At 36.2% G+C, this 23,465-nt stretch overlaps 3 protein-coding genes across 12 annotated transcripts in view; 1 reads left to right on the top strand and 2 right to left on the bottom strand.

The window, feature by feature from the left end:
• Positions 1–3,297: 3,297 nt before the first annotated feature.
• On the bottom strand, positions 3,298–8,429 carry LOC25502234 (galactoside 2-alpha-L-fucosyltransferase). 10 transcript variants are annotated; one of them, XR_003007837.2, is made up of 5 exons: positions 8,177–8,429; positions 7,873–7,974; positions 5,120–7,662; positions 4,623–4,718; positions 3,298–4,312 (listed from the first exon to the last, which is right to left on the bottom strand). XR_003007837.2 is itself a non-coding variant. In XM_013591797.3 (3 exons), exons 1-3 carry the CDS (start codon positions 8,370–8,372, stop codon positions 6,203–6,205), a joined length of 1,758 nt encoding a protein of 585 aa, XP_013447251.1. In that variant the 5' UTR covers positions 8,373–8,429; the 3' UTR covers positions 3,298–6,202. The 10 variants fall into 10 exon arrangements, 2 of the variants coding, with proteins under 2 accessions (XP_013447251.1, XP_024628369.1); XR_005643396.1 differs by having other exon boundaries at positions 3,298–4,718; positions 5,120–5,235; positions 5,777–7,662; XR_003007834.2 differs by having other exon boundaries at positions 3,298–3,808; positions 3,896–7,662.
• A 77-nt stretch (positions 8,430–8,506) lies between these two features.
• Positions 8,507–12,614, top strand: LOC25502232 (EKC/KEOPS complex subunit Tprkb). Its single transcript, XM_024772602.2, has 6 exons — positions 8,507–8,655; positions 11,478–11,544; positions 11,848–11,970; positions 12,051–12,134; positions 12,216–12,302; positions 12,377–12,614. Exons 1-6 carry the CDS (start codon positions 8,588–8,590, stop codon positions 12,461–12,463), a joined length of 516 nt encoding a protein of 171 aa, XP_024628370.1. The 5' UTR covers positions 8,507–8,587; the 3' UTR covers positions 12,464–12,614.
• An 8,089-nt stretch (positions 12,615–20,703) lies between these two features.
• Positions 20,704–23,465, bottom strand: part of LOC25502230 (luminal-binding protein) — a 3,449-nt gene continuing 687 nt past the window's right edge. Inside the window, exons 2-8 of the mRNA XM_013591793.3 lie at positions 23,181–23,448; positions 22,865–23,079; positions 22,513–22,755; positions 21,924–22,403; positions 21,649–21,803; positions 21,462–21,544; positions 20,704–21,371 (exon numbers count right to left, since the gene is read on the bottom strand). Coding sequence (XP_013447247.2) covers positions 20,867–21,371; positions 21,462–21,544; positions 21,649–21,803; positions 21,924–22,403; positions 22,513–22,755; positions 22,865–23,079; positions 23,181–23,448 — 1,949 coding nt within the window. The 3' untranslated portion in view covers positions 20,704–20,866. The remainder of the gene's footprint in view (positions 21,372–21,461; positions 21,545–21,648; positions 21,804–21,923; positions 22,404–22,512; positions 22,756–22,864; positions 23,080–23,180; positions 23,449–23,465) is intronic.

Raw genomic sequence — 23,465 nt, 5'->3', positions numbered from 1 at the left:
TCTGTTGCTTTTAGCATTGGAGATATGTATACACTTGATCAACACTATGGTCATTTCAAGGGTAAAGTCAAACCCTAATTTTTGTATCAAAACGTATTTGGTTAGCGATTGACAATTGCCACATTGAGTTTATAGCTCCTTCACTGTTATTTTTTGTATCAAAACGTGTTTGGTTAGCGATAGATAATTGCCCCATTGAGTTTATAGCTCATTCACTGTTATTTTTAGAAGCTCTAAGTGTAGTTTTTGGTTCTCTGTAATTTTCTGCGTGATTGCGGTGTTTAGCGCACACTTCGTGCATGTTTGGAATGATTGTGACTTTGACGAAATTACGTTGTCACGGGGTTTGGTTGAATTCCCAAATTGGATGATTTTGCCAAACTAACTGCTAATCTAATTATTTAATTGTCTTGATTCTCACTTTTTAAAGGATCCCCATTAGATGATATTACTTATACCTCTTGCTCTCTTTTTTATTTTACATACATGTATGTTTAAATTTTTAGGTTTGGTGTGACTAAAAAATAAATAAAAATAAAGGGAAGTTATTTAAGTGAAGGATGAAGAGTAAAGAGATGGAAAAGAGGAAAGAGATACGGACTCAGTGACTTGCCTACCTTTGTTTTGCTCCATACATCTGGATTGCACTTTTTTTTTTAGCTTTACATTTTTTTTTTTTTTTCCTTTCACGTGTTCATTGTACATCTTTCTTTCCTATTATCTTTTGTTGAATTTTTCTTACTTTTAAAGTTATTCTTTAAAATCTTTATACAGGAGTTAGATTTTTAGTCTGAGAAGATTTTTTAAAGGAGAGGATGAGAGGATTCATTAATAGCCATTAGATCAAATTGAGCGAATCAGATTAAAAGCTTTATATAAAATTGATTGCACATGATTATTTTTCCTTCTCCTTCCTCCTTCTCGGTTTTCACCTTTCTTCTCTCTCTTGCTCCATCACAACAACAATGGACTTCATATCCGTTGTTTCTTCAACTTCATAATAACAGCAATGGAATTTTAATAAAATCTACACCACAATTCGAAGCCCATTCATAGTTTGGTTTTCTCAACTAAAGACCCATTCTTATCTTCTTCCATTCCAGATTCGGCAACCATGAATTTTTCAATCAAGTTGAAACCCATTTACAATCCCGTCTTTCTTCGACCTTGAATTTTGTAGGATAGATTTTCTAGCTTAATTTTTATAGGTAGTTAACCAACAATTATGGTTCGTAGAGTAAAGAAAAAATAAAAAGAGAAGTGGATTTGATTGCTTTTGCAAAGACTTATCTTCAACAAATTTAATAGTAACAAGAAAAATTGCATTCATGAAATAAATAAAAAAATCTGACTGTGTTTTTCCTCTTCATCACCAATGTTGGGTTTTGCTGGAAGAAGAAGCGCTGGACCTGAAACAACTTGAAAAAACCTCGAAACAAACATCTATGAGATACATGTGTTGTTTTAGTGACCAATATAATCTCAACCATTTATCTCAATCTAATGGTTAATAATTAACCCTCTCACCCTCTCATATTAAATAGTCATCTCACCTGATATGTCCTCTATATATATATACTAGATTGGTGACCCGTGCGCCGCACGGGTCTTATGAGCCGAAATATAGTTGCTAATCTCAATATGAAAAGAATACCGAAACACAATAAAAGGACACTATCAGTGGAAAATTATGTGCATATTAGGAGTTTTTAGATTATGATCTCATGTGCACACTATAATAACATATCATTACAATATTATAAACCAGCTATAAAGATTATTTAATCTTCAAGTCTCTGTAATGCATAAGCTTAAACCAAAGATAGACTTTTGCCTCTTTTTTAAAAATTTGATCCAATGAAGAAACCGTCATTAACCAATCACAAATCTGCTATTAGTCCTTTGATCATCTGTTATTTTCAAGTAATGAAATCAATTGAGGTAGGACTGACCTTGAGCACACGACATATGAGCAGCCTATTGTTCATTGTTGAATGTAATGAGTATAGCAACTAAGTATAAGTATCCTAAATTTAGCACACAACCTATGAGTAGGATTACATTTAGCAACTAAGATATCATAACACTCAAGCTTTTTGTAGTAGCATCTTCAACCTAATGAGGGATATCATAATCAAATTCAAACAAAGTTCTTAAAAACGGATTAAAATTAAACATTCGCAACTCACTTACATGATAGGTCTTCTACATTGAACAATCACCGTTCTGCCGCCGTCTTTGATTCATCAGATTTGCCGTTCAAGAAATCCAGTCAACTATCAAATGAAACAATGAAATTGAAGAAAGAGAAATACGACTAAATGATTAAAGCAGAAAGAATGAGGGAAATCAGAAACCAATTGGGTTTGCCATGGGAAGGGAAGTACGATCATGGAGAGGGAGAGAAAGGAGAGAAACAAGGGTGTTAGCGTGTGTGGGAAGAGTATAGATGGGTGGCATAAAGGAGACGGTGAGAGAGATGAAGTGAAGATAGAATTTGGAGCGATGGATGCTCTGTTAATGAATATTTGATGAAAGAGAAACAGTGTCTTCTCATAACTTAAAACTGTTGGGACCTTTTTAGTTGATGAGGATCCGGCTTGTTTGTTTCAAGGCTCCGAAATAGCATTTTCTTTAATAATATATGGGAAGGTTTCTCGTGAAAGGATCTTATATTTGCATTCTAGTAGTGAGTAGGTATATGATTACTACAAGATTTTAACCAAATATCTTATACTTTTGTGAAGTAATCGAGGAAAACTACCGATTCCTTTAGTTGCGGAAAGTGTTGCTTTCATTTTTGTTCAGATTTCAGAAGTTGAACTATGCTGATTCCTGCTAATTCACTGTTTTATTTCTCTAAACTAATGCGTATCGCTTTTAACTGCATAAAATATCTGAGTTCTGACTCTATAACTTGAGTCTAATACCTCTACAATCTGTTTGGAGTTGATAAGCTGATTCTAATAAGCAAGTTTGTATTTATTTACTACCACTAGTTATGTGGATATTGTTTATTTTTCAAATTATCAAAGTAGACTTACATGTCTCCACTGTTTGGGTATCAGTACTGAACAGAACCATACACATAGTGAACCTTATGTGCAGGAAAAGTGAACTAATCTAATCCCTGTGTAGGAAAAGGAGAAGTTACCATGTAAATTGGAAAACATGCATGGTTGAATACTTTTGTGAGTGTGTTTTAAAATTATAATGGTGGGAGGAAGAGGTGAGAATGCAAGTTTCCACTGTTAGTCATGGGAAAAAAAAAATGTTCATATAGAAATAGAAGCTATGTACAAAATTTGGAATGTGTTCTGCTCCATGGAAATTAAGAATATCTAGAAATATTGTTAGAGGAAATTTTATTTCAAATCTCTTATACTACAAGATATGAGGAAGTAATTTTCCAAACTCACTTATCCATGAGTAACAGCATTACAAAGAACAGTTCATACTAAATCTTTAACTTAAAGACATGTGTAGCATAGTTTAAAAAAAATAAAAATCAGAACATGGGACAACCATATTCGCGTGTTTTTCCCCTTTCTGCAGCAAATCATTCAGTGAAGCACAATCATAAAGCTGGGTTCCAATCTAACGAACTTTCAAAGCCAAGGAAACAGTTTCATGATCCTCTGAAAAATGCAAGAATGAAAGCCACAACAGTTAATTACAACAACAAAAAAAGTATCTCAGTAGCTGCATTAGTAATGAGAAGAAAATTGGTAAGTTGAGAATCGAGGAACACGCCTTCTTTTTTTTTAACATCCTGAGGAACACATCTAATCTGAGCTGAAACATTACCCTTCACATCGAAAAGAGAATGATGAAAACATTGAAATGAAAAGAAAGATTGTGTATCAAAGAGTGATGTAGGGTCAGAATATTATACATTAATTAATTAAGCAAACTGTCGGGGAAGAAAGTGAATGAACACCGCCCCCATCTTATTGACATATAATTTTGTCAGTCAAGATCTGCAGGACTACTTCGCTGAGGTAATTGCATGTTTACTTTGTCTTCTCTTGGATGACAATAAATTGATCCGTTTACTCGTTCATTTGCCATTTACCAACTTTCGGGTGCTGTTTGTTACAGCCAAAAGGTGTGCACCCTCTTTATTTTTGTGAAGTACAAGATAAGCTATACCAACCAAATATGCTGCCTTGCCTGAAAATCCTAATATCCCAAAAAGCACCTTGGCCACAATTTCTATGTCACTATGAAGAAGCAGCTTAATGAAACCATTCATTAAGTAGTATATATATTAATAACCATAATAAGGGAACCGATTAGTAACAGCGGATATCTGTGATTAAGAAGTAAAAGTAAATACTACGTAAGACAACATACAAAACAAAAAACTTTTTCTAGCAAGTTCTCCAAGTGCAGGAAAAACAAAATGAAAAATTGCGTCTCGGTCAAAATTTTGATCCGTTATTGATCCGTTATATTTACAGTAAATAAAACATGTATGCATCTATTATAATTACAGTTTTGAAACAGCATATCTGCGCAATGATTCAGAACTTGTTGAACAACTTTGTCAGGTATGTGTTAATTTACCATATATGCTTGCAAGGTAGAAGTACAGATTTGTGTTAACAAAGAAACTATACCATGGTAGAGTTAACATGTGCTCCCATCTTGGTTTTGCTACTGGTGAACTTGAGGAGTGGAACCAAAGCAAAGGGAAGCTCAAATGATAGGATCATCTTATCAGCAAACAAAGAAGGGCTTTAGCATAAATCAGTTCTGTTCTAAACAAAAATGAATGCATACACCAAAACAGGAGCAACAAAAATGATGTTGCATTGACAGATATTTTTGTTAGAGAATAAATCTATGCTTATGTAACTTCATTTTGGTTCTCAGCCCATAAAACAGCATATCTTCATACGAAGCTAAACAGTGCAGTTATGAACAGTGGCGGCCACAGGGCAGTTGAGTTGCAAATATACGAGAAACTTCCATGATATCATAACATGAAAATTTAAACAATGTATTGTTTATAACATGTACATATTCTCAAGTGAAAAGCATTAGAAGATATTTTAGGACTAAAACAACTCGATTAAAATTGATGGCAAGGATATTTTACAGATGCAATTATTACCAGCTTCCAACCCCAGTAGAGCCACCAATGACCGCAACAATCAAACTAGGAACTATCGCTAAGCAAGGAGTTAACATATTCCGAATCCAAGGCATCAGTCGTAAATCAAGAAATCCCTAAAAAAAGGAAATGATTCATAGGGGGGAAAATAGAAACATCATGAGGTAATAGTTGCTTCAAAGTGGTCACTATGCAAGTGAACCTTAGCAAAATTAAGAAAAACTGCTGAACTCAAAGCTCATTAAGGACACGTGTTGCTACTATTAAATTTTATAAAGAATATGACAGATTGACAGGTATCGTATGTTGAACATAAAAATACCCAACACAATGGTTCATGATAGCATTCATAATTTAATTTGAGGAATTAATGCATTATAATTGAGGCTCCATACCTTATTTTAAAATAAAGATCACAAATCCTGACTTTAAGTTAAAATCAATTCAAATCAATGTCACTCAATCATGTCAAAACCAATTATATATGATTAGAATCACCTTTCACTCTCCCTAACATGAAAACAAACAGATACTAAAGCAAACAAACAAGTCTAGAATATAAAATTTATATCCCAATTTGAAACCAGAACTAACTACAATCTATATCCCAATTTATATCTTATTAAAAGCACACAGAAATAATTACAAGGTTAGTACCTAATACCAGTAGCACAACATGAAGAAACTCTGATAAGAACTGATTTTACACAAATTGGTTGACTCAAAATAATGCTTATTAGAAAATCATATTCCAATCACATCAAGGGGTGTCCAACAAATAACAGCTAAGCATAACCATGCAAGCCTCAAGCCTCAGATAAGCACCAGAGGACTTCAGTCGTGCGACGTTCATTTGTTTATCATCTCATTGCCAATAGATTAGCACTAGCACAAGCAGAGGACTTCAGTCATGTGAGGTTTCCATCAATGTACTTGACTGAAAATAGGGGACAATAACACTCTTCTTCACTGTACTTGAGGACCTCAAATATGGTTGAACATAGAAGTATGAAGTTAAGTACTGATATTAGTTAGCACATCAAGTAGATAACTCCGAGCTGGTTGTAATAGTTAGTTTATTACCTAGCGATTAGCATTAACCAACCTCAACCCACCATTTTTATCTTCACAATGCTTCATGTGATGAAAAAGGGAAGTAAAATCAGTTGTTAGGTTGGCCCTGCAATCATACTTGGGAGGGTAATGGAAACAAGGCTCCATGGACTTGGCTCGTTGACAAGGTGGATTTGGGATGGTTTCCCCATATGCCCTGTGCAGAATCCATGGCTTCAAACCTCCAAGACTATGAGCAACATACCCAAAAGTAGACTTGGGGCTTGTAATCAATGCATCACATAAACTCAGTAGATATATTTCAGTCCATGCTTTAATATTGTGTGTGTCATTATTTGATTTTTGACGCCCTTCGTGACTTGGCTGATAAACTTTTATTACCTCCCCGGTTACAGTTGTATTTGCCTTATATATAGTCTTCAGCTGCTCACCATATTCGGAATATAGAGAAGCCACTAGAACAGCTTTTGGTGTCTGCTTCTTCAAAAAAGATTTTGCTGTCTTCTGCACGTTCAATTCGGGCAACAACTTATGCTGAAGACTGCAAGCTATAATTTCATTGACGATGGTGCGATGTGGTACTTGGTGAGGGTTATACACTCTAATCTGCAATCCAATTTTCTCATTTGCCTTGGCTAAGTGTGTCTCATAGAACCTGCTAATTAGTTCCCATGCCTCATTGGAAGGGTGAAAAAGGTAACGTCCCAAATGGTGAAAAACAGTGTCTTTCTCGGGAAACAATTTGCTTAGTTCTTGGCTAAATGAAGGAATTATAAAAAGAGAAGGGACAAAATATTGATCCGACCGCAAAATTAGAACAGGAACTTTCTGGAGAAGAGCTTGACTCTGATCACAGTGAAAATAGTTGTTATGACCGTCATGGGTGTGCTGTAAATTAAGAATGAGAAATTGTGGCAAAAGCTCCTTTGATCTGTTTTTCTTGCTATTCATTAGCATGCTTTCATAGGTTTCAATATGTTTCTGATCTTTCCAATAAGGAAAGTTCCTGGGCAATAACCACGAGGAATCAGGAAAAGGCTCACAAAAGAGACCAAACATGTCAGCGCCAAATTTGACAAGTAGAACCCGGTCCGTAAGAATAGCATAAAGAAACGCTGCCGCCAAGGTTATCATCCTGTTCCCCAATCCATTGGAAGCTGTCCATACAAGGTATTTGCACTTTGTATCGGCATCACCTTTGCTAAATTTTGGACCCTTTGTCATGATTTTGCTGTATGGTTTGGTATTTGGTCCACAACTTCTATGAAGATGTTCATAGTTTCGTAGCTTGGATAACAGATATGCAGAAGGTTTATAAGGGGAAGCTTTGCGGTATAAGTGAGATTTAAATCTACTTAAGCATGATGCTTCATCAAATGTGGAAACTAGTAGTCCATCAAGAAATCGGTCATTAGCAGAAGCTAGAGAATGATGCTTCTTTTGGTGTTCAAGTGAATCATATTTTGGACCTGTAGTGTGGAAATAAAATATGCATCATACACAATTCTATATGAAATTGAAGTCCACAATTCTACACGAAAGTGAATGAAACCATCTTAGTGTTCATTTTACCAACATAAGCAATAGAAGGTTGCTAAGTATGATAAATGTAAAATAATTTTGAAATTAACAGAAAGAACAAAGAATAATTCTATAAATGTGGAGTAATTTTGTCTAACCTTTATTACCAATATCTGAGATTTTATGTGTCTGAGGAGGTTGTTGAGATTGAAAGATCCGAGCAGGCATAAGATTTTGATATTTGTCTCCCAACACCTTATCTAACAACACAAATTAGACACATAAAAATGTTAGAAACATAAATAGCATTGAGGTAAAGACACTGATACGGACACAGAGACACTGACACCAATAATAATAGAATGTAATAAATAACATGTGTTATGTAGATGCTTGAGAGATTGACAAGAAGAAGAAGAAGAAGAAGAAGAATAGGTGATTCAAAAGTAACAATGGTCTTACCTACCGATGAGTTAGTAACAACATTTTGAGGTGTTTGTTTGAAGACAGTAACAGTAACAGTAGTAGCATTGATGTTGGAAAATCCATCAACAAAATTGAAGATTGAGTTGTTTTGGTGAATGAGAATGAATATGAGTGATGATATAGAGAAGGTTATGAAACCCAGAATCAATAATGAACTGAATCTCTTTAACATCTTGAACCGAAAAGATTCCCAGGAAACAAATCTCTCTTAGTTTTAACTGTATCAACATCTCTCTCTCTCTCTCTGTGACCAATTATTATTATTATTATTATTAATTACCAAATTTACCCATTTGTACATTACCATAATACCCCTAAAAATAATTAGGAAAACCCTATTAGGTCTTGTCTTCATTCATTCATTCAGCAGCACCCAAAACAAAAGCTATGAAGCTCATCGACATCAATGGAACCACTATTTCTCTTTCACTCTACACTGATGTCACCAATTCAAAGTTAGTCTTTCTCTTCATCTCTCTTTTTACCAATTGTGGGCGCCGTTTTAACGACTTGTATCTTCTTGATGTTTTGAAGCTTTTTTGCACTTCTGGTGCAATTAGCAGTTTAATGAATATGCTGTAAATTCTACAGTAATGTCACCTTTAAATTAATATTAAAGTAAAGGAATTTTTACCAACTTGTTAGAATTACTTCATATCTGAATCGAGTTTTCATGAAACTGCTAGCCACTCTTTGGGATGGATCATATTGATTGCTTGAAGCTCTTAAGCATGTGTATTTGTTATGAACAGCTTTTGAGTTGTTCATAAATGGACTAAGAGAATAAAAACTATAACTAACTACTCTGAACATTAACTTCATTCTTTTTTCTTTTTTTGCCCATTAGTATTATTTGCATGTGCAAATGTGGTTATATTATTCGTAATTGTATGTACAAATCTTTCTGTACCTTTACACATTGGAATTGAAATCTTCCTTTCTTTTTCTTCTATTGTACAATTCAATTTGAAACCAAAAAATCATACACCTCCTTCAGTTCCAATTGAAGCCTAATAACTAGAGGAACGTATAGTGCTTGATGCTTCCTCAGTTCCAATTTCCATTCCATCATGTTGATCTATGAAGTCAATCATCTGATTAGTAGCTTCCTCAGTCCCCAGGCGGTTATGTCCGGATAAAATTTCTTTTACGACCAAAATAATCTTGGGAAGATTCTCATGATAACTTCCAAATAGGTGTTCATCTGACCTTTGTACCAATTTAGAAAACAGCCCATGTGCATATCTAGCTTCCTTGAAATCATGCTTCAGTGGCAAGAAGTATAACCATCTTTTAACCCCCGTAGGGCCGGTACTGTCACGGTGAAATTCACAGATTCTTCCAAGAGCTGCAACTGCGGTATCACATAATGTTTTTACATTTCCATCTACATATAGTTCACTAGTTGAAAGTCTTTTACTGATGACCTTACTAGATGTAAGATACCCGCACTAACAGAAGCTTTAAATTGATCTCCTCCAAACATAGCACAGATACCAATCGCCCATGTAGCATGCAGCTGGGCACAAGGATAATTTTTCTCTAAAACAAGACAGGAGATAAAAATATATCTGTTATGATACCAAAAACATGGCAACATTTGACATGAGGTCATTAACAGGTAGCATGAGTTGGTCTTCAAATTTTTGAATCGCTGTTGCTGTTAAGTTGACTACTTCCTCAATTGTTTCTTACACTGACAAAGATCTAAATACATCCTCCGAGGTCCCCGCCTCTTGTGCTTTCTCTATTTCAAATTTAATAATCCTTCTTATTGTATCGTTTATCTCGTCATTAACAATCTTGATCAATTGATCAGTGAAAAATGAACTAGAGGTCTGAATGCATCTGCCAAGTAACCTCAATACTAATGTAGACAAATCCCTATCAATTTCCGTCTTCAGCACTTGAGTCAGAGCTTGCACAATGATGAAAGTTGTATCTCTTTTAGTGTCATTACTTTTGTCACTTGCTATAACTAAAATAGAAGCCTTGCGAATTTCAGAACTAGAACAACCAAGCAAACATATAAACATTGGAGTGACCTTGGCAATGTGGGGGAAAACGTATAAACATTGTATTACAAGCCTGGGCTCTCATAGTTTCAACCAAACGCTTGTCCTCGTTGCTTAGGCTATCATCCTTGGACTCCTCGCCCGTTAAGTTAAGAAGGGGCTGAGCACATGCAATCAACATTGGCATAATTTTATCTATAAATTTGTCAACACTCACTTTTGGGCATTGACAGATTTGATCCAAAGCCTTTAAAATGATACATTTTGTTAAGTATTCTGTATTGCTCAATTTTCCATCAAGTGATATTAGAGATTCCACCACCTGAACAGCTTCCCGCTCTTTGAAATCATCTGGCCCAACTTTCCTAACAAGATAAACCATGCATTCTTGACATTTGGCACAGATCAACAATTTGGGTAAACTATACTTATTGGACAAAATAGCTTTCAATGCTTCCATTGTTGTATCGTAATGAATCGGATATTTTGTCAAAGCCACAATTTTTTACCAAGCAACGAAGGGCAATAAGAGCATATTTGATGGCAATAAGCCACCTGAACTAGTTCTCCAAGAACTTGAGATATTGAGAACGCAGTAATAGTTCCTTACATTCACTCAAACACAATTTTTGAATTTTTAAACTTTTATTGTGTTGTTTTTGCTGTGAATTGAAGAATTTAGCTCTTTTATTTTATTTTATATAACAAATCTCGTGTTTTTTATGGATGTACCCCGTACCTTAATATTTTTAAAATTGTCGTATTCTCGTATATGTAACTATGCAACATAGGATAACTATCAACGAGGTCATGTTCTGTACGTAGTTATGTTTGGATCAAAGTTACAACACTTTTTCACTTCTTTGTTATGGCACTATGGTAAGTGGTTATCAGGGTGCATGCTTGTTTTTTAGTGGCCATCAAATATTGCTATTCAGTATTACAAGGGATCGCTTAATCTCAAAATTCAGTTTAACCGTAATTAGAGTTTAATTTGTTTCTTTTTACCAGTGTCGTCATAACTATTCACAATATTTGGTCCTGGTTGTCCTTTTACAACAATTCATTTGCAATCAATTGCATTTCGTATGTCGATTCCTCCTAATCAAGTAGGCGATTGCAAATAAAATTCTATTTATCATCACATAAAACAATCTGTAAAAGTAGATATACATAATACATTATGAAAATACTGTTATTGATCCATGATATTAGGAACCAGCTCTTAGCGGAAGTATATTATGTAACTATGTTTCTTGCAGGGAACTATTGGAAAGTATGCAAGCTGGGACATTGGAGCCAGAAGTTGCATTCCTCAATGCTTCACTTGTATAATTTCTTATGTTTGTGCTTTATGTCATGTCCATCGCTATTTACCAGCTCATCTGAATTCACTTACTTCCTCACAAGAGAAAGTCGTGTTGTGAGAGAATATATACAGAAGTAATTAGTAGGACATTGTGACCCACATTCATTTATAGAGGATCTATTAATTTAACTTTGTTTCTTTCTCTCTCATAACATGATCCTCTTATGTTGGTAATGAAAGAATCCCAATGATGTTGGTGCTTGTATTTTTAACAAAACACTTTTGCTTCTTTCTGATGTTACCACTGTTCTCAACTGCACCAGATTCCAGATATTTTCCCTGTTCTAGCAGCTGCTCACAAGACACTTGTAACCAAGTCACGGGACTCTTTGACCACACGCACTCTTCATTCCGAGCTCGTTTACAACTACTCAGGGTCCAAACATGTAATTATGTATTTCTATTTAACCTGTTATGGTTCACATTTCCAATTAGAGTTGCTAATTTCAGCATGTCTTGCAACTAGATTACTGAATCTTTAAAAAGATGTGGCATCTCTGAAAGCACAACCTATATCCTTGCTGCTCGATTTGATGCTACTCCTGATGAGGTGAGAAGATTCTACAATTAAATATGGCACCTATTTTTTGCCACTTACATAACTAAAATGATATATGTCTCTCTTTACTAGATAAAAGCCATAGAGAAACTCGTCATTGGAAAAGAGATTGACCTGGAGGAGCTGAAAGGGAGAGCAAACCTGCCCCAGATACAAAAGGTTTGTCAGGGCTTTCATATTACTTTGCACCTTTTTGTGCCAACTAGCATATTCAGTAATTTGTTATGTTTCAGCATTACAAGATATCTGCCTTGGAACTTGGAATATCATCACTTGAAGATGCAATAACTTGCCGAATAGCTGCTCGTGATGCTTTGTAGAAGAATGATTCTGATCTGCTTGTATGTTTAGCTCCTAGCCTTATTGTGTAAGGATGATTTAGATTGAGTTGATCTGTCATTAAACATTAATTATGATGAGATATTATGGCATCATTTTGATATATGAAGTTGACTTCCATCTTGTCGCAAAGCATATTTATAGCTGAAAAAGAACACTTTGTAGTAGCTGTAGAAACACGAAGTGTGAGAATAAGAGTGACCACACGATACACAAGAGGATAGCCATGTGCCATGTGCTTTTCTAGATTTCAGCAAAGAATAACACAAATCAGGTATAGTTTTTAATGCTCCAAATTGTGTCCTCAGTTTTAACATCTCATATTCATCAAAGTCTTGCAGGTGATATTTATTTATCATTATTTCTAAAGCATTAATAGTCTAAAAAGATAATTTAAATGTTGATTATCTGAGGAGAAAATAAAAATCAGATGTGAAACTGAAAGAGTCAGAGGAGAGGGAGTATTAGATTGTGCTATGAATCTGAGATATGGTGCAAAATTGAAAAAACCGTGTGAAGTTTTTAGCTGTATATGAATTTGAGACTTGTGTTATATGATCAAAAGCATCTGTTTAATTTATTTTGAAAAAGAAGTGGTGTTAATTGCCAATGACTTGACTCATACGATTCATCTATATCGTTCCGTTCAGTTTTGTGAACATAGCTTTTGAAAAACAATATAAAAGAACTCCACTCCAGCCTAAGTGCAATGTCTGTAAAAAAAAAATGAACAATGCCGTTATTTTGTTGCAAAAGCTGGAAAAATGTTCCACAAACTTGCACTGCATAATTGAGCAGTGTAGACCGAGGGATCCAATTTTGTAATCACTAAATTTAGTAAATGCAAACTGCACTGGAAATAGCTAGCAAACGGGGAACACCAAATGCCTTCACTTTTCCGGCGTATAGTGTGCCTTGGCTTCCTTTTCTTAAGACTCCAACACCACCTGCCAGGATTTGCTTAAAATAAAATTCACACCGCGCATATAACCGCTGTTGAGAGTTTGTTATATAAGAGTCCGTCTTTATGATATTGATGATGAGCCTCCAACTTATGACTTCTAAACGATTTAGTGATTTCAACATAATAACATAATTATAAACTGAATAAAAAAAAAAAAACATTAATAATATAACTCAGTTGATAGGGATGTTTTCACTTATTCACCTTAAGGGGTGAATTTTTAGCAATTAGGCTACTTGACCCAAAAACAAACATGTTATGTTATGAAATTACTCAAAAGTATAGCAAGATGTTTAAAATTAGCAAAGATTTGTGTACAGTCTGATAAGCCATGAAAACCGCCAATAGGGGTGAGAATAGACCAGGCCGCTCGTCAGGGGCCTATGACCTGACCTACTTAAAGTCCGGCTCGGCTTAACTCATTTGTTAAATAGGTAAGACTCAAGCTTTTTAAAAAGTTCATTAATTTAAGAGCATTACTTTTTCCACCATATGTCTTTCCTCGCGCGCCCTATTTTTTTCCAAAATTACCCTTGGAACATTCCGAATTATATAATCCGGAATGATGTTTTTTTTTGTTAAAGGGTGAAAAAATGAGTAACGGATTTTTCCGGATTTCGTAATCCGAAAACTTCAAAAAATAGAGCGCGTTACATCATGATGTTTCCAGATTACATAATCCGGAAACCCCCTAAACACCCTTTTTCAAGGTAAAACAGTTCGGATTATATAATCTGAACTGTATCAGCACAAATTTTAAACATGTTTGTAACATGCATAGTCATTTTAGGGACAATATTAATCTTCCTAACTCTCATCCTTCTGTTTTGGGTCATTGTTACCTGTTCTTAGTCAAAAATCGGATTTTTGGACTACTTGATCGGATTACTTCGAAACTTCCCCAGAAAATCAAAAAAAGTTCAAGGACCATAACTCCCCTAGAAGGGACTTCTTACAGGACTCCGCCCCTCAAAATCCAAAATTCCATCGTTTAGACCCATTTTTTAAAAAATTTCATATTCTCAGAAAAATCCGAAAAAAATTGCATTAGTTTTATTTGATTTTTAGAATTTTTTTGTGCTATTTTTATGATTTTATTTGACAGGTTTTTAGCATTTTTTACTTAGTTTTTTTGTTGTTTTTAAAAGCAAAACTCAAAACTGCTGAAATGTGAGAGAGTCTGATGGCTGATTATACATAAGAATTGTCCGGATTATAAAATCCAAAATAGTAAACAAGAATCCGGATTTTAAAATCCGGAATACACAAGGGCATTTTTGGAAATTTTACAGGGCGCGGGAGAAGGCCATAGGATGGGAAAAGTAATAGTCTTAATTTAAATAGGCTAGGCTAAGACTTATAGAATAGCCTACTAAGTCTATCAGGTCGGCCCATATATGTAATTATATATACTACATTATATAATACACGCGTATTAATCTCTATAAAATACATTTTATAATACATGCGTATTAACCTCTACAAAATGGATGTGTTAGCTCTACAAAATTTTATTGGATATACGTGCAATATATATATATATATATATATATATATATATATATATATATATATATATATATATATATATATATATATATATATATATATGCGCTAATAAAGCGGGGGGAAATAGATGTACATACTTTACAAAATTTTATTGACATATTAGCCTTTTAAAAAATATATATGTTTATTAGCCTTTTTAAATTTTTTAGTACAAATTAGGCTTTTAGATAGGCTAATAAGTCAAGCCGGGTTTTTAAAAAGGTCAGGTCAGGCTTTAAAAAAAGCCTTTGACAAGCTAATAGGCCAGGCTTAAGTTTTAGTTTTTTCAACTAGGCTCGGCCTATTTAAGCAAAGCCCAGCTGGCCCGACTCATTCCCAGCCCTAACCGCCAAGCATCCGATTAAGTATATTGAGGAGGTGATTTGGTTTAGAGTATTACTTTACCCACCCTATGCCTTTCCCCGTGCACCTTATTTTTTTCCCATAATACCCCTAGTCCTTATTATATAATCTGAACCCATTCTGGAATATTAATTTTCGGATTTATTAGTGTATTTTGGCACATCATCCACCCTGATGGATGATGATGCCAGTTATGAATATATTGTTCCGGATTATATAATCTGAAACAGTTAGGTAGCTTCCGGATTATATAATCTGAAACGTGTAAATCACCCCGTTGAAAGTCAACAGGGGGGGTGAACGATGATTCCGGATTATATAATCCGGAATGTGCTAAACTTATCCGGATTATATAATCCGGACTGCATCAGTGCAGAGGCAGAAGCCATATGTTTTGGCTGAGCCTCTGTTTTGGCGCATTTTGCTTGCTTCCAAACAGACATATAATGTCGGTGACATGTTCTAACAGTAAATCGAACTTATAAACATTAAAATCATCAACACAACATAATTTTCGAACAAAGCATTAATCAAATATAATTAAAAATTATTCAAGATTACATAACATTAAAAATTATCCAAGTGTTACATAATTCAAAAGCATTCAAAATGTTCAAACATAAACATAAAATACAATACTATCAGCCCCTAATAATTACACTTGTACCACCGCCACCTCTGCCACCACCTCTGCCACCTCTGGCACCCCTGCCACCCTCAGTAGCTCCCCGACGACGGTAAACTTTCCCATCATGCACCTCTCTCAACGCATCCTCCAAATGTTGCCATTCCTCAGTCCCTTTCGCCACCAGACCACTTCTTATCACAGCATATATGTGGTCTCTGATGCGGGTCATCCTTCCATTAAGCTGTAAGTACGCAAGGTCTCCATCATCTTGAGCAGCTCGCGCATCAAGGACCTCACGCTCTGGTGGCCTCGGCAACGGTACCGGCATGTCTGGAAGAATCATGCGTGGATGAGACGCCTGGTAAAACCACTCGATGTATCCTTCTGCTGCCTCCACACCATGAACTGCAATCTCTCCCAACTCCTGAGGTGTCAGCGTATAATCAAGTGCACGTTGAAAGCGGTTTTGATCGCCGCCAAGTTAACATCAACAGGTGCGCTCTGAACAGGATGTCTCGGTATGGTCTGAACCCACCCAAACTGACGAAGCACCCTCTCCGGCAGATATCTCACCATGTGCTCTCCGCATCTCAGCCATCCAGTGTAAAGGTTGACCCGCTCAAACTGACGTGCCTGACGGTACCCTTCATATGGGGTCATGACAACCCTCGTCAAATCCAGCGCATCTAGATAGTTTTTGTAGTTGTCCACTGTGCCTAAATCAGACAGTGGTAAAAAAAGCATCGCGCGTGGATACTGATTCTCTACATATCCTTCTCAGGCATCTTTGCTTCCCATACCTGGGAAGTGATGAAACACTCAAGCCTGCACCAAAGACAACCACATATAAATATACAAACCATATACACTTACATTTTAAAAAATAAAACATAGTTTTTAATTTATACTTGCAACAAACTCAGGTATCCTGCCACCTGACTGGTGTTCCAACGTGCAGCATTGTTGAGCTCCTTATACAAGTGAGCTAGTGCCACAGCTCCCCATGAATAATCAGCAACAAGATCAAGGTCTCTGAAGTACTTCAGGTAGACAACATCCACAGCCCACTAGCTTTTGTCACCGAAGATCGTGATCCCCACCAAGTATAGCAAATATATGCGGACAATCTGGTCCCGCAACCTCTGTACCTCCTCAGTCACACCATACTCGGCCGCCAAATCCCTCCGCTCCTTCAAACACTCCTTGAATATCCTCTCCAAGTAGGTAAATCTGCAATGTGCACCTTTGGTCTTGTCGACCTCTTTAAGAATATCACTCGTACTAGACCCCAAGTACTCCTCCATCCATTCCACCGCCTCGTCCCGTGATATGGACCCGTGGGACAGGAGCATGCCATCAATGCGGATATGCATCAAAGAGGTCACATCATCAAGTGTGACTGTCATCTCCCCAAACGGAAGGTGGAAGTTGGAAGTCTCCTCGTGCCACCTCTCAACGAAGGCACAAATTAGACCATGGTCAATCATGCTGTAGTTGGTATCCTGGAGCCAACCAAGGCCGGTGTCATGCAATTTGTTCTCCCACCACCGTCCAGCCATGATAAATTTGTTTTCTTCATCATGCATCGCTTCTATTTTCTTTCCGTTGTTGATGCATTTTAATTTTCCACGCCACTGCAAATAATTAAAATTAATAAAGTGAGTTTAAACTCATGACTTCACAAACATATTTAACAATAAATAAACAGGCAGATTTAACAGTACAAAACAAGCAGTTTCAGATATAAAGTGAATTTAACATTAATAAATATCACGCCATCAGCCGCCTTCCTGGCCACGTGCACATGGTACCTCCACAGCAGGTCAGTCTCGTGTGGGCCACCGGGGTAGTCATCTAATGGCTCAGGGTCCACCACCTTCTTCTTTCGCCTTCGCCGTGGCTCGGCAACTTCCATTTCCTCGTCCATACCCTGCAGCTCCTCCTCAAGCTCCTGCTCCTCCATATGCTGCAATTCCACATCAGGCTGCTCCTGCTCCATGTCCATATTCTCTTGCTGCTCTGGCTGATGCTCGACATCAGCACAACGTTCTCTACCACCCCGACACCTCGGAGGAACACCACCTTCCTCCTGCAGCCGTCGGAGACGCTCTCTCCTATGGGAAGCATGCCCTGCCTCCCTTATGCGCCGAGTATTAGATGTTGAACCTTCTGCAACATTCAAATTAGGGTAATCAAACATCACAATCAAACAGCACAAAACAGAAGCAAAAAAACATTCTGGGTTTTTTCGGATTTCAACTTCCGGACAACAACGATCGAGTCCGGAAAACAAAATCCGGATTACATCCGACCAGAAATCCAAAAAAAAATCGACGAAATTAACCATGCATATGTACAGAAATCGAACTTATCTTCCATGATGTTTGAAATGGGTTGAAATGCAGTGCTTTGATCAGCAAAACTCCAAATTTGGACAAGATTTGTGGTGTTCGTAACTTGGGATAATGTAGAGAGAGAGAGAGAGAGAGAGAGAGAGAGAATGTTGAAAGTGAAACTGTAAAAATGGGGGGTGAAGTTCCTTTTATACTTCGCAATTGTCCGGATTCTATATTCCGAAATACGTATAGATGTCCCGGATTATATAATTCGAAGGGCATGTTGGTAATTTGCATAGGACGCGCGAGAAAGTCATAGGGTAAGAAAAGTAATACTCTTTGGTTTATCTGTATGAGTTGAGATTGGCAATGAAACTTCTATCAAAACCCACTGCAAAAGAAACCCACACAAGTACCTTATCATGAAGAAATAACAACTCTTCCATTACCTCTCGACAACTATAATTTCCGAACTAGAAAGCTAGTAAAGAATCAAGTAAATGATTAAGGCAGGCCAAATCATCTAAGTTAGAATCCATAATATAACTTCCAGCTACGAGTAGCACAATTTCGGAACGGCTATAGGGAGAAACATTTCCCTAAGAAACTCGGAAAAAAAATTGCAATTCCTCGGACCAGATAGACTACTGTCCATTTTTATTGACTTATCATCTCCCTAAATTAAATTATCTAGCTATTTCTTTAGAGATGGGAATGGAACCACTTTGCCAAAGTTTGGTAGGGTATTGCTCAATATGTGAAAGTTACAACAAAAAAAAAAATCAAATATGAAGACTACATGAATACTATTAGATTGAGATTTTAAAAGACTGTTTTGATAGAAAAAATCTTGAAGATTTTAAAAGACTTTGTTGGATTGTATTGATTTTGTGGAATTTTAAAAGACTTTTTTTGAAAGACTTTTTACAATCAAGATTCTTTGCAAGATTTTAATGGATTCATGATATAGATTTTAAAGGATTTTATTGATTTTTAAGATTTTAAAAGGGTCAATAAATTTAAAGATACAGTACAGACAAAAAAATCTCAAAAACAAAAATACAGAGTTATAAATCAACCGAAAAAAAAATATTGAATCAATGAGTGTAATATTTCTTCAAAAAAAAACTATTAGATAATATACTACTATTTCTGGACATATAATATCAAAATAAATAGACCTAAAAATAAGTTATGTTAGTTTATTGATTATAATAATTTGATTGAAAAATGCATGTTACAGGTAGAAAAATGCAAGTAGAAAAATTATTATAATATCAATGAACGTAAAGTTGTGATTTTTATATAATTTGATATATAGGTAGATGGTAAATTAACCACAAGATTATACAGTACGTTATTTTTTTTTTAATAACGTAAAAGTTATGTTAAGAAAAGTGCAAGTTAGAGGCATGATGATTTCGACAATAATATATAACCTACCATTGTTACAGTAGAACATAAAAGAATTTGGAAGAAACATAAAATAAAATAAAAAATAAATTTGGAAGAGTATTACAAAATCTCAAGGTTATGTGTGGGAGACAGAAAAGTCTCAAGGCTAGGTGTGAGATTGGTTAGTAGGTACATTTTACACTAAACAATCTCACAAAATCCATTACTCACAACAATCCATAAAAATCCGTAGAGTTTTGAATACTAGTAGACAATTTTTAAGTTATGCAAAATCTCAATTGAATACCGCTGGATTTCATTTGACTCATTAAAAAATCTTGAAAATCCTAATTGAATACCACAAGAATGTTTTACATTCCTTAAAAATCTTGATTGAATACCACAAGACTTTTATAAAACAAAAAAATCTTTTAAAATCCTTTGAAATCTCAATCCAATACACCCCCTATGAAGTCTCTTCAATCAATATGCAATTTGGATTATGAAGAGTGTATTCAGCTAAATAATGGATAATTCAATGAGCTTTGGCTGGCTGAAGCTCCAATTGAAACTAAACTTGGACTTGATGAATCTGAGGAAAGTAAATCACTAGCAGAAGACATAAAGAATTATAAAAGAAAATTTCCGAGAAAAAACTAAACAAATGGATAAGAATGTAATACTCCTATTTGATAATAGCATATAATGGTGTCATTTATTCAATGTAAGGGGCTCTACTTGGCTTTGTTATTTGTGTTGTCAGATCTTTCAGGGTATAGAGGAAGAGGATAGAAAAAGGAGAGGGTCTATTTCTATAAATTTGCTAATGGAGAGCGCCGAGATCTCTGGTACTTCGAAAAGGATAACCAACATATGCAAGTCCAAACCAGTCTAGGATGGAAAGACAGCGCATACAAGAACGGAGTACGCATGAACACAAGCATGATAAAAAGAGAATAATAGTAAAAACAAAAACTCAGGGTGATATAGCAGAATAAGTTCTCTCATAAATCTAGCAAAAGTAAAGTACAAATAATTTTGCAGGTATATTTGCCAACAAAAAAGTAAGCGCAGGGGAAATTTTTAATTCCCACCTATCAGAAAAATTAACAGACTCTGCCTATCCTATTACTTCTCATTATTATCTAGTCTAGAGTTCATCATGAGACTCGTCCTCCTCGTCTTCCCCTGATGCACCACCACCTGGGGCACCACCAGATCTCTGATAGACTGCGGTGATGATTGGATTACAAACAGCTTCCACTTCTTTGAGCTTCTCTTCATATTCTTCTTTCTCTACGCTCTGGTTGTCATCCAACCATTCCAATGCTTCCTTAACAGCGGTCTCGATTTTCTCCTTTTCATCTGACTCCAACTTGTCAGCCAGCTTGTCTTTGTCACTGACTTGGTTTTTCATGTTGTAGACATAGGTTTCCAGAGCATTCCGAGCGTCAATTCTTTCCTTGACCTTTTTATCCTCCTCGGCAAACTCCTCTGCTTCACGAACCATCCGTTCGATTTCCTCCTGGCTTAGACGTCCCTTTTCATTTGTAATGGTGATCTTTTCTGATTTACCGGTGCCCTTGTCTTCTGCCTTTACATTTAAGATACCATTTGCATCAACTTCAAAGGTGACTTCAATTTGAGGGGTGCCTCTGTTCAATTGCCACAAGAAAAACCAATTAATTACAAAACAAAACGTCAATAGAGAAAAATTCAAGACATAATGGAAGTAGGAAACAAACCTTGGAGCTGGTGGAATTCCAGACAGATCAAATTTGCCAAGGAGGCGACAATCCTTTGTGAGACTCCTCTCACCTTCAAACACCTATACATATTAAAAACAAACAGCACCCCAGTTGAGTTCAAGTTCATGCAGTCAAGCAACTTGTATTTATATGGAAAACATGCAGTGGAAAAATGGTACAGTACCTGAATGGAGACGGTTGTCTGCTGATCCTGGTAGGTGGTAAACACCTGGGATTTTTTGGTGGGGATAACAGTGTTTCTAGGAATCAACTTTGTCATCACTCCTCCAACAGTTTCAATTCCAAGGGTAAGAGGTGCGACATCCAAGAGAAGGATATCTGGATACGGAGAATAGCACAACAATGAGAAAGTGTAATGCTTGGAAATCAAGCTGCATCAATAACAAATAATAGCCAACTACTGCAATTGAAAGGCTAGAGTATAAATTATAACGGTACCTTTAGTTTCTGCTCCCCCCTCCCCACTCAAAATGCTTCCTTGCACTGCAGCACCAAAGGCAACTGCTTCATCAGGGTTGACGCCCTTGTTTGGCTCCTTTCCATCAAAGTAATCCTTCAAGAGTTGTTGTACCTTTGGAATCCTTGTGCTTCCACCAACAAGAACAATCTCATCAATTTGATTCTTCTGTAATCCAGCATCGTCCATTGCCTTCTTCACAGGTCCCATTGTCTTCCGGAACAAGTCATTGTTCAACTCTTCAAATCGAGCTCGGGTAAGTGGCTCAGAGAAATCAACGCCATCAAAAAGTGACTCAATTTCCACACGGACTTGATGCTGGCTACTAAGAGCTCTCTTGGCGCGCTCACTCTCCCTCCTCAGCTTTCCAAGTGCTCTGTTGTCCTTGCTAATATCCTTGCTATGCTTTTTCTTGATCAATTTAATGAAGTACTCCATTATTCTCTGATCAAAGTCCTCACCTGGCAAAGAATGGTAGAGAATTAGCATGCATTAATACTAGAAGGAAAGTTTTAAGCAAAGTATAAAATTTCATAATTTCATAATATTCTTTCTATTATAAGTACTCACCTCCAAGATGAGTATCTCCGTTTGTAGCAAGAACCTCAAAAACACCGTTATCAATTGTCAAGATACTGACATCAAAAGTTCCACCTCCAAGATCAAAGACGAGAATGTTCTTCTCTCCACCTTTCTTGTCCAATCCATAAGCAATGGCAGCAGCGGTGGGTTCATTAATGATTCTAGCCACATTCAAACCAGCAATGACACCGGCATCCTTGGTGGCCTGCCTCTGAGCATCATTAAAGTAAGCTGTACATTTCAAAACAAAATGAGAAACGTCAGAATAAATACAGAACCAAAGAGAAGAATAAAACAATAGAGAATGCCGAAGGAACAAGGTTGTAATTTGCTTCTTTACCTGGGACGGTGACCACAGCATCACGAATAGTTTTGCCAAGGAATCCTTCGGCGGTTTCCTTCATCTTACCGAGAATCATGGCGCTGATTTCCTCAGGGCTGAACACCTTGGTCTCACCATCCTTTACTCTAACCTGAATGTATGGTTTTCCATCTCTGTTGACAATCTTGTAAGGAACAAGCTTCATGTCTCTTTGAACTTCCTTATCTTCAAATCTGAAAACAGAAACAACTCAGTCACTATTGATCACATTAATTCAAATTATAAAAAATAATTAATCATATCATAAATGAATAAAATATCAATAAGGTCTTACTTTCTTCCGATAAGTCTCTTGACATCAAAGATGGTCCTTTCGGGATTGACAGCTGCCAGATTCTTTGCGGCCTCCCCAATCAATCTCTCATCATCGGTGAAAGAAACCCATGATGGTGTGATACGGTTACCTTGGTCGTTGGCTATGATTTCAACATGACCGTTCTTGTAAACACCAACACATGAATATGTTGTTCCAAGATCTATCCCAATAACAGTCCCTAACTTGGTTGCTTCCTCTTTTGCATTGGAACATGCAAATAGACATCCTGTGGAAATTTTTTAA

Source organism: Medicago truncatula, chromosome 8 (genome assembly GCF_003473485.1).
Source record: "Medicago truncatula cultivar Jemalong A17 chromosome 8, MtrunA17r5.0-ANR, whole genome shotgun sequence".
In the NCBI taxonomy this organism is placed as follows: Eukaryota; Viridiplantae; Streptophyta; class Magnoliopsida; order Fabales; family Fabaceae; genus Medicago; species Medicago truncatula.
Note: the sequence above shows the minus strand (reverse complement) of the source record. Positions and strands in the feature narration are given on the sequence as shown.

Bases quoted from the DNA above. Each gene is read 5' to 3' on its own strand.
- LOC25502234 (XM_013591797.3), bottom strand. From the start codon at position 8,372: ATGTTAAAGAGATTCAGTTCATTATTGATTCTGGGTTTCATAACCTTC. The intron at 7,975-8,176 runs GTAAGACCATTG...TTGTGTTGTTAG, and splicing joins TGTTACTAACTCATCGGTAG to ATAAGGTGTTGGGAGACAAA. The intron at 7,663-7,872 runs GTTAGACAAAAT...TCCACACTACAG, and splicing joins CTCAGATATTGGTAATAAAG to GTCCAAAATATGATTCACTT.
- LOC25502232 (XM_024772602.2), top strand. From the start codon at position 8,588: ATGAAGCTCATCGACATCAATGGAACCACTATTTCTCTTTCACTCTAC. The intron at 11,545-11,847 runs GTATAATTTCTT...CAACTGCACCAG, and splicing joins CATTCCTCAATGCTTCACTT to ATTCCAGATATTTTCCCTGT. The intron at 11,971-12,050 runs GTAATTATGTAT...TCTTGCAACTAG, and splicing joins ACTACTCAGGGTCCAAACAT to ATTACTGAATCTTTAAAAAG.